Source organism: Pezoporus occidentalis, unplaced genomic scaffold, assembly GCF_034315485.1.
Source record: "Pezoporus occidentalis ecotype Australia unplaced genomic scaffold, CSIRO_AGI_Poc_V1 ctg67, whole genome shotgun sequence".
NCBI classification, from domain to species: domain Eukaryota; kingdom Metazoa; phylum Chordata; class Aves; order Psittaciformes; family Psittacidae; genus Pezoporus; species Pezoporus occidentalis.
In genome coordinates this window covers 3,045,671-3,056,429 of record NW_026916019.1, presented here as the reverse complement: position 1 = coordinate 3,056,429, position 10,759 = coordinate 3,045,671, and the positions used below count along the sequence as shown (strand labels likewise).

At 38.6% G+C, this 10,759-nt stretch overlaps 1 protein-coding gene across 2 annotated transcripts in view; it reads right to left on the bottom strand.

Annotated features, from left to right (window-relative positions):
• Window positions 1-381: 381 nt before the first annotated feature.
• The window catches only part of SNX9 (sorting nexin 9), a 59,793-nt gene continuing 49,415 nt past the window's right edge, over window positions 382-10,759 (bottom strand). For both annotated transcript variants that reach the window (XM_062640783.1, XM_062640782.1), the window contains exons 14-18: window positions 8,029-8,105; window positions 7,262-7,351; window positions 5,698-5,812; window positions 3,692-3,783; window positions 382-2,412 (exon numbers count right to left, since the gene is read on the bottom strand). In XM_062640783.1, the coding sequence (XP_062496767.1) occupies window positions 2,365-2,412; window positions 3,692-3,783; window positions 5,698-5,812; window positions 7,262-7,351; window positions 8,029-8,105 (422 nt within the window). In that variant the 3' untranslated portion in view covers window positions 382-2,364. The remainder of the gene's footprint in view (window positions 2,413-3,691; window positions 3,784-5,697; window positions 5,813-7,261; window positions 7,352-8,028; window positions 8,106-10,759) is intronic.

Here is a 10,759-nt window from a genome sequence, read left to right as displayed (position 1 = left end):
TTTAAAAAACAAATACCAAAGACAATCAAATTCCTATTCTGGGTCAACACCACACCGACACAAAGCCAGGAATACACAGTAGCGCTGTGCTCTACTACTTATTTGCAGTCAGGAGGGCTCTATCAGCCATGAGCTAGACTGACCTGAATAATGAAAGCTTACAACGTATGTGTAGCCTTTGCTGGTCTGCAGTCACTAGCACTATTATACCCTTCAGTTGGGATGCCCGCTTCATGGAAGACACATGGATGCTTTCTCCTTTCTCAGCTGGCCAGTGTATAAGCCGATGAAAAGTTATGAGGATGTGTCTCACGCTGCATCACCCTGTTAAAAAGCAACATGATGATTTCAAGGAAAAAATAAAAAAATAAAATAGTCTGGTGGATATACATAAATATTTATTTACCAGTTTTAACTTCATTTTACTAGAAGTCTTTTAACAGTTTCTCTTTTGTGCCAAAATGCTGCATCTCTGACACAGTCGCTGCTGTCATAGCTTCCCTGCACTGGGAATGCACAACTTACATTCCAAAACAATCCCTTCAAGGTAAAAAGCCTTCAGCTTTAGTGCATATGAAGCTATTTAAGGATTGGTAGGAAGACCCCCCCCTTCCCCCTCCCAAATCAAGAGACTGTTACAAAGAGATTTCATTACCAAAAAGTGAATATACAAATGCTAAAAAAATGCTGGCTTGAAAAGGTGATTTCAGAATTTACTGTACATATTGTAACAATTTATTATAGAAGCTGCTTCTACATGCAAGCAGATCTTACATTTGGTGTAAAACATTTATACACATTTTTTACAATTTGTACATATTTAAATGGCTGTATGAAACAACACTAACGCTATGGAATTTTGGAAGCGAACAACTAAAACTGGGAGGAAAAAAAAACAAGGTTTATAAAATGTGAACAAAACCAGAGACACTGAAAAGCATCTAGACTTAGGCTTAGTCCGGTTTGATTTGGTTTCAGGTTATTCAGGCAGGCCCAGATTTTCCTTCAACCACACAAAAGTAACACCAATGCAAAACAGAATAAGGCAACTATTCAACCAGCAGACTGCACCCGTCCCTTAGAATGGCTTATTGGTAAAATGCCTTGGTTTGGTTTTTCCTTTTCCTGAAATGTTCATTTTCTAGGCACATTTTAGCAAAAATTGCATTTTGGCTTTTGTGCTTGCTTATGGCATGAAATGAATTAATGCAGCCAGTGCCCACTGTGCACAGGGTTCATGGTGGCTTTCTGCTTTGAAAAGCCTATGCCTCAAATGATGCTTCAGTCATATGAAAGGGGTCACTGGCCCACTTGATAAGAGATGATGATAAAAGCACAGAGTTTGTGGGATAACTAATGATGTTATTCAGTACTTTTGTCACCTTTTAGTTTGCATTAGAAGGTAACAAAAAGTTAACCCAAGCCAATAGCACACCATACTACTACTTGAAGACCTGAGCTTAGTTGGAATTTGGGGACATCTAGTAGTTTGGGTTAGATGTGGCAGTGTCCCCTCTGCCAAAGGGCTTTAAACTCTGAGGGGTAAAAGGGAAGCTGTCCCTGTACAGCACTGAGGAACACCAGTATCTTATGGCATAATATTGGGGAGTGTCAAAGTGCTGGTATGGAAGACTTTTCGCACCTTCCTGAATGGCTCATTTCTTGTTTGTACTTTGTCTTCTTACACAGTGAATCGCAAGAAACAAAAGAGCCTGACATAAGCTCTGAGGTGTTGTGCCACAAGTGCAAGATTTAGTTAGAAGGAGAAAAAAGAGTAAAGGAAGAATGAGAGATATTTACCAGAAGTCATAATAGGAGCAGTATGCCATGGCTGCATATGGGAACAAAGTGTTCATTCAGGAGATTATCATGAACATGTACCAGAAACAGACACGAATATAATTCCTCCTGGCTACTGAACTGCTAGAGAGCTGAACTGCGTATAATGAATATTAAGTCTCTCAAGCTTGTCTGCTTTCCCACTTGAAAGATACAAATTTGTAAATCTGATGTTGATTAAGAGTTTCTGGAAGAACATCTGATAGATGCAAGTCCGCATGAAGTCCATAGCAACATAGCAGTTTGATAATTTAGAGCCCCAAGAATGACAGCATTATCTGGCTGTTTTTATTCAAATAATGATACAAATGGGAGACCATTCATGGTAAGAACCTTATCTTACGATTTCATCTGATAAAGTGAAATTTTAAACAATTATTTTTTTTTTCTACAACTGATTGTGGTCGTTGGGGTTTTTTGGTGGGTTTGGTGGGTTAGCAAAGGCTAACAAGTTTTTATTAGCATTGCCCCAGCATCAGAAAAGCACTTCGGAGTTGCTCTTTATTGTTGACTACTTCTTATTCTCTACATCATAGGAAAGCGGCTGAGTGCCTGCCTCAGCTTCTGTGCAATCTGAAACAAAGAAACAAAACATATTTAATATGCAGTCACTTTATGCAGAAATACAATTACTGGTTAAGAAATTAAATTAATTGTTCCCTCATTTTCTTTAAAACTGCAGTTATTACCACAGATTTTGCATATCATATAATGGACTCTCAAAGCATTCTATTAATAAAGACTTTTCTTCTCATTTATACACTTTCTGCCTTGTTCATTTTGTGCTCTCACCACTCGTGTTGGAGAAGGTATTGTAGGCAGGGCTGTCCTCTTGCCTATCAGGTTATCCAGCATTGCGCTATGTAGGAGGATTACAGGCACACAGCCGTATTTTTCATTAAATCAATTTCCCTACTTAAACAAAGCCACACATCAGAACAGAGTTCCTGTGTTCTCATGGTAGCCAGCAGCATCCCACGCGTGTACAGGGATTTTGTCCCTGTACTGGGGGAGAGAGGATTAGCACAAGGAGACTGGTGAGGCTGCAACCAGAAGAATTGGGATGGACTGGACAAGACACTGAAAGAAGGTAAGGGAAAAACCCATGCCTAACCCCATCAGATGTGTCAGACAAACTGAGCAAGGTGACATGATGGGGAATCTAAAGTCATCATTCACTAAAGATACCTCTGAAGCCCCACTGGCACCTTTTACTGCTGTTGAGGGGCAACCAGTTGCTTATATTACTCCTTTAAGACAGAACCCAGGCTCCAGCACACTCAAGCACATGTGTTTTACCAGCGTATCACATTAGAAAATTTGTTCTTGTTTTTCTTTTTCAAAAAGGAACACATACATAAGAACAAATTTAAATGAGATCCAAGGTTGTAGGTTAAATGGTCAGCATTAACATATTTAGTAAGTCGCTTGAAGCACTCCAGTCCTATCTTCCCCCAACTTGTATACATCAGGCTTTAAATGGCAGAAGCTTCCCTTCATCCCCCCATTCCTATGTGAGAGAAGTTTCATTCAAATGATTTTTTGATGTATTCAGTGCAGCAGGTCCTACTGCATATCTAGTTCTAGCATTGAAAAAAATAAAAGTAAAAATCAAGCTGTCAGCAATAAAGTTTCTCTACACTTTTTTAGGTCTAATATGGCAATCACATACATAGGATAGTATCTGTAGGAAAGTATTATTTTAACTAATTCTTTTTTTATATGTACAGCTCTTGAAACATCTGCTGTCTGACACAGGCTCATATAAAAAGATTAAGTACTGTGAGTATTTCTTATAGAAGTGGCAGTATGGTACATGGCAGGAAAATGGCACTGAAATACTACCCCTTACCGTTTCATAGAACTGTGCCTGCTGCTCCAGATACAGACGAATGACACTGTTGTAGTCATAAATCCGGTTACTGTGGAAGTGATTCATCTCAGCTGCAAGTAGACCCAGGAGGCAAATTACTTAAGAGAAGCATTTGTAATTAGGAACAGTTTCAGTTCAGGTTAGTTACTGTGCACCAAGCTCAATGTTCAGCCCTGTCACCATAGTTACTGTTCTCATGCTTCTACAACCTGTTTTGCCTGCAGCACTCAGGTTATGATGGAACTGCTTGTAGAATTGGTAGGGTGTCTCTTACTCAATGATAAAATATGGACCTCCTGGATAAAGCCAGGTTCTTGTTACAATACTGAGGTGTACAAAGATTTGATGAAAAATACATGGAGGACTTTATCCTACTGAGGTAACTGCTCTTTCCTGAAGTGTTTCCAAAAGATATTGGCTAGGACATTGAGATTTCCAAGGGTATAGATATCAAGCTTTAAGCCACATCTGTAAATATTTAGTTCAAAAAAAGATACAGCAGTAGTGTTTGACCCATTCTGGACTGAGGCTATTTCAGTAGTAAACAGAAATAGCATTACTGAATCAGTAACACCTTTCACCACTTTCTGCATCTCTTGTCAGATCACAGCTTATGGCTGAAATAATAAATGAAATATATTTTGAGATACCAGAGGGAGAAGAAATATTCTAGGTTGTAAGAGTTATCCTAGAGGTCTCTTCCACAATTACCACTTACACAGCACAGTCCTCTTAGAATCATAGAACCACAGAACAGTTAGGATTGGAGAGGACCTTAAGATCATCAAGTTCCAACGCCCCTGCCATGGGCAGGGACACCTCACACTAAACCATATCACCCAAGGCCTCGTCCAACCTGGTCTTGAACACTGTCAGGGATGGAGTGTTCACAGCCTCCCTGGGCAACCTATTCCAGTGCCTCAGCACCCTAACAGGAAAGAATTTCCTCCTTATATCCAATCTAAACTTCCCCTGTTTAAGTTTTAACCTGTCACCCCTTGTCCTATCACTACAGTCCCCAATTAAGAGTTCCTCCCCAGCATCCCTATAGGCCCCTTTCAGATACTGGAAGGCTGCTATGAGGTCTCCACACAGCCTTCTCTTCTCCAGGCTGAACAGCCCCAACTTTGTCACTGTGACCAAGAAGGGACTGGGGAGTTCCCTTGTTAGTTTCTGAAACCATTTTTGTGCGCTGCTGTGACTTTGTCCTGTACAACACTAAGTACTCTTGCCTTAAAGTCAGCTAAAAAAGATGCAACTCCCTCAGCAATGACTAGTCCCACTGAAGTCAGCAACAGGATGCACCTAAGGACTTGATATCCTGCAGGACTGAGCCCTGACTCATCGCTTCCCCGGTTTTTCAAGTGCAGTGTGCTGGATCTCATATTTACAACATCTCTCACCTGAAGAGGAAAAGCTAAATTCAAAGAACATGCAAGAAATAAAATCTTACGTACAAAAAGGATTGCAACTGGTTCATGTCTGACTAAACCATGAGTCAAAAACACACTTCTGCACATGAACTGCTTCCTGCAACAGGGCCCATGCTTTTTGTTTGAGACATTATCAGTTCAAAAATGAAAGAATCAGTCTGGGGTGACTGTACTGCCGTTTTGTTGTTTTGGTGTGAGGATTTTTTTTGTGTGTTTGTTTGGGATTTTTCAAAATCACATTTCCAAAACACTATATTTTGCAATATCAATATGAGATTTGAAAGAAAACAACAAACAGTAACTGCAATTTTAGGACAATCTAAGCAGGTCACACACAAAAAAAATATTAAAAAAAAAACAAACCAACCCCCCCCCCCCCCCTCCAAACAACCCAAAACCAAAACAACCAACAAACAAAAGAACAACCCAAAAATCCAAACCCACCTATGCCTAGCTCTTATTATCACTCCTGGCAGAATAAAGATTCTTTCAAAGTTTGTTACTTATTTCAGAGATCTACAACATTACTATTTAGTCCAAAATTTGGTTTACCTTGTAGTGCATAAGCCATGGTGCTCACACGTTTCACCATGTTCTGTTTGTCTTGTGGTGTTATTTTACTAGTTGCAACTAATTTATCACATTCTTTCACTCTTTCTATGGCTCCCTGTAAAAACCAAATGCAGAAAGATAAAAAGAATAGTCAACTTAAAGGTCTTTACAGTCGTCCAAAATGCCACTGGTCACATTTTGAGCTTGCACACTATACACATAACATATACACACAAAACAACAGATTCTGCCTCACATTTTCACCTGAAGCTTGTTATTTCACTATACTGATTTCAAGAGTCCCAACAGCTTACAAAAAGTGACTTCAAACACAGGCAAGAATCGAGTCACTAGGAAACTGGGTTTGGTAAAGGCAGTAATACGCAGGGGTATATACAGAAAGGACAAAAGGACCAAGTTTCAAAATACAGCTGTCCAGCACAACAGACATCCAAAAGCCTCAAATGCCTGTAGAACCTTATTCACACATTATACAAGATGTGATGAGATATATTCCAAGAGACAACTCACTGCAATGTATAACTTTTGATTCAGGAAAAGCCTTGTGTCACATAAGCATAAAAAGAAATGCCTCCCCCTTCACAATGCATTTGTGCCAAACAACATTCGAGACAATCTATTTACACATCTCTTGGCAATAGGCTTGAAACACGTTCTAAGTTTTAAAAACATTTCTTCTCCTTTTAAGGTATTTGCCCCCAAGAACATCGTAAGTGCCCTAAGAAAGACTATATAAAACTGATAGGCTTTCATCTTTGTTGCTCTTGTAAATATGACGTTCCTTTATACATTTAGCACTTCAAGGGGTAAAAGAAAATAAACACTTGTGTACTTGTTTAATAGTTCAAAATTTTTATTTTCCTGAAATACGTTACAGTATGCACAAGAACAGATGGAAACCTCTAGGACCAAAAAAAGGGAAGACTATCCCAAACTAAACTCAATGGCTAAATTTACTGGTTTACTATTTGATGACTTTCCTATTACAGAGAACAAAGGGGTTGAGTTTTGCTGCTGGTGGTTTTTGTTTTGGGGTTGGTTTTGGTGGTGTGTGTTTTTTTATCTCTCCCCTCTCAAGAGTTAGCCCTATTCGCTGTTTTTAAATATTGAAAAGAAACTTCTATCAGTGCATGATTATTTATCACATATTGGTAAGCTAGCCATGTAAGTGCACACAAGTTTTCCCTACAATACTGGGATGGCTTAGAATCAATCAGCTACTATGTAAGACTCAAATACTACAAGTTTACACTACTGCTACTCACTACGTTGGAACATAAAGTTAACCTGAAGAAAATAATGAAGTTTCTAGTGCTCTACTACAGCAGAAAGTCATGATAGTCTCAAATCTGAAGACAAGTTCTAGCTTCCCTTCCCTTTAAGTGTTTTATTTTAAAAACCAACACACCAGTTTTATAGAAGCTTTCAGAGTTTCTGAAAGCAGGGCCAGGCTGCTGCATAAATGCAGTGTACCACACCACTACTTTTGTTGCTGTAGACCCTTCTACCACCCAACCCTTAAAAAGAAAGGCCCCTCACATACCTTATGAGCTCCTATAATGTCAGGAAAGCAACCAAGAAATCCTTTATATTCATGATTTGTTTCCATCAAAAAGTGAAGATCTTTCTTCGGCTAATAACAAAGCATAAGCATTAGTAGAAGTATCTGTGGCGCATTAGCATCAGAGTAAAGAAACTATGATGCCAAAAGAGGATGAGGGGAAAAAAAAAATAAAATAAAAAAAGGAAGGAAAGAACAGAAAAAACCCACCCCCTACTAAAATTACTTAATACTTATTGTATGTTGCAGGTTTTTCCACATTTAAAGGAGTCCTTCTGGAAATGTAAGCTCTTTGGAGTAAAACATCAAGCATCAGTTAGCAGATGCCTCTGTTCTTTGTTTTACTCAACACTAGCTTATGACATGAAGGATTTTGCCTTGAATTTTCACTGAAGAGGAGTTACCAGTACAGTCCTATTACATGTACAGATACACACATGGGACAGGTGCATGTCCATAGCTGCTGACTTGGAAAACTGTTTTAAAAAGATCTGCATTTTGGAGACTAAGTTTAATATACAAAACATCAATTTATGACCTGAATACTGACACCAGGAGAAATACCCTCTCACCACATCCTAAGCTGATGCACAGTAAAGAAGATGAAAGTGCATTTAAAAGTATTAATAATAATTTCATTTAACTGGTATGCAACACTAGGAGCTATGTTTTAAAAGAAAAAGTCAGAAGTGATCCAGATAGATGATATGTTTGTATATACCACACCGATGCATTCATAATACTCGTACCTGATCTGCTACAAGACTGGCAATTTCTTCATAGGTTTTCCCTGCTTCTGTTATTGCACCATTGAGATCAGATTCTCCTAAAAGTAAACATCAGTGTTCAAATTACAGTGAATTGCAGTAAGAAACTTGCCTTAATTCAAGGCAAATGTCTAAAATAGTTTACTCTACATGAATAAATGCCTAGTCAGCATTTTATAGCCAGCAGTAATAAAGAAGTTAGAAAAATATTAAAGGAAAACTCTGAAGATCTCATAGAAAATGACTTCTGAAGGGAGTATGTAAACACTGTTCTACCCCGGTACTATCACTATTCACTTCCTTATTTCATAATTATAGATAGCTTAAATATACAGGTATTCCAACACACAGGACAACAGGAAGGCTAGGAGAATGGGACAGGAGGGAAGACGAGGAGGATTATACCAGAAGATAGAGTTCAAGCTGAAGAGACAGCTGCTGTTCCGATTTTTAACAAATTGTTTTCATACCTGATAAGCATAAATTCTCCATGATGCCCTACGGAGCACTGATGTTAGCCTGAAGCTCACCAACAGTCCTAGACTGCAACTGTTATGAGGTCAGAGAAGCACAAGGCCCAACTAACCTTATTCCTTGCCAACAGGATTTCCAACCCTTTAGGGAACTCTTGGATAATATATATTTTTAAGCTCTGTAAGAATTGCTGGTTTTGAGAGTGAGTTTCTAACTTTGATCCTCGTATGAAATAGATCAAAAGGCACTACAAACTGCACTTGAAAATGCAAACATCACCACAAAGCCTACGCTAGACAGCACCACAAGCACTCTATGTTACTAGCAGGACATGGCTATGTGGGACAAAGATGGAAACAAGCCTTACATCCTTGCTTTTTTTTTTCATGCCACTTCACCTTCCCAAAACACCACAGGTTTTTTCCATCCTTGTTAGCTTGTCCAAGTCAGGCAGTCAACAGTACAGAAAGCAAATTCAGGCAGAGAAAGGGAAAGGAATTTACAGATGCTGAATTTCAGTTTAAGGAAAAAAAAATAAATAATTTTTTCTCATCCTTTCAGACACATCTTGATATTGGGCCACAATTAAGCCTCTTATGAAAACCTTGTATTTATTCTATACACATTAATCAGCGTCCTAATTGAAAATTACCAAACATTAATTTCATTAATGATTAAATTGAACACTATTTTCTTTTATTATGACATATGAACTAATATATGTTAGAGATTTATTAGGCAGGATTCCTTCACTTTAGAATGCCCTAAAAGTAATGACTAAATGTTGCTTCAGTTCTATCAATCGATTCTTACTTTCCATTACACTGGTTTCATAAAGCCGAAAGCTTTAAGGGAAAGCTACTGATCCTAAAAATCGGTAAGTCCAGCAACACAAACACTGTTGAAGAAAAATAACTATTTTTGGCTATTTTTCTTCTGTTTGAGCCTGTGTGGATAAAATAAAAACAACATGAAATCCCACTGTGAAATCCAAAAGGTATGTAACTCAGAAGGTATCTTCATACTGTTATAAAGCCATAAAAAGATGTCAGACATCAATTTTATTATTTCAGGTAGACTAAAATTTCATTATTTCAGAATTTCTCACATCTGCTCAGAAGTAATTTTGAGTAACATTGAAGTAACTGCAGCTTAGATTAGTGACTCCTGTATTTTAGAACAAAAAACCACTATCATTTCAGTTAAGAGTCAGAAGCCAGGTTGGTCTAGATGTTGCTGTTCATTTCATAATGCTATAAGTGACTTTTCCTATCTGAGCAGAAAGAAAGAGGAAAAGTATTATATTTGAGTAGAAAGAGAATCCTCCCCTTCTATGCAAAGCTCACTCAAGGGACCGTCACGGATCGTAGCTTTAAAGAATCTGGACAAATCCTCCCAGCACCGATACCCTTTCATTTGGGAGCAGCAGGGAACAAATCCAGTTTGTAGAAGACACAGGGTGCATGAAGAATTTCTACTACTACCAGAGGCATTCACACTCCTTCAAAAACAGGCCTAAGGGATTGCATATTTAAAAGTTATTCCAGGCAGTAGGCCCCAGCAATAGACAGGCACACAAGTGGCAAAGTGTTAAAAGAATATCAGCGTCTCCTCATTCTGAATCCTTTTGTTCTACAATCTCTTTTCCAGGTAGTGCCATGGTCAGTCAGTCACTCCCTACACCAAACCACCTTGCCAGTGAATTCCAGCAGCAGATTGCTTCCAATCACTGTTGTCAGCACAGGTTTTGGTTAAAATTCTGTTACTTGGACAGGGCCGAGTTTCTAGCATTCTCAGCTTCTGAACTGACTCAAAGCTGCAAATGGGCTTCTTAACTCAAGCCATGAAAGCTGAACTGCATCCCAGTGTAAAGATATACCAGCATGTCAGGGGTTCTTCAATCAATTGAAAAGCAGAAAGCCCCATGTGCTGGTGACATTTATAATAAATTTTGGGTAGCGTGCATTATGTATAAGATGCAAAGCTATGAGGACTCATCTGGCGATGCTTAGCAGAGCATCTCTTGGCAGTTCAACTGCTTAGTAAATGCCAGTGATCATCACCTCTGAGGGAACACAACAGGCATACTGAAGCAACTAACAGTCTGTAAAGCTTGACTGGTATAGCAGATTTTTTTTTTTTTGCCAAGAAATGCTTTGGTTTTGTTTTCTTTTCTTTCAAAGCATGTATTAACAGAATCCAGGAGTAGCAAAAGGATCTGATGTACTAGGGAACTACT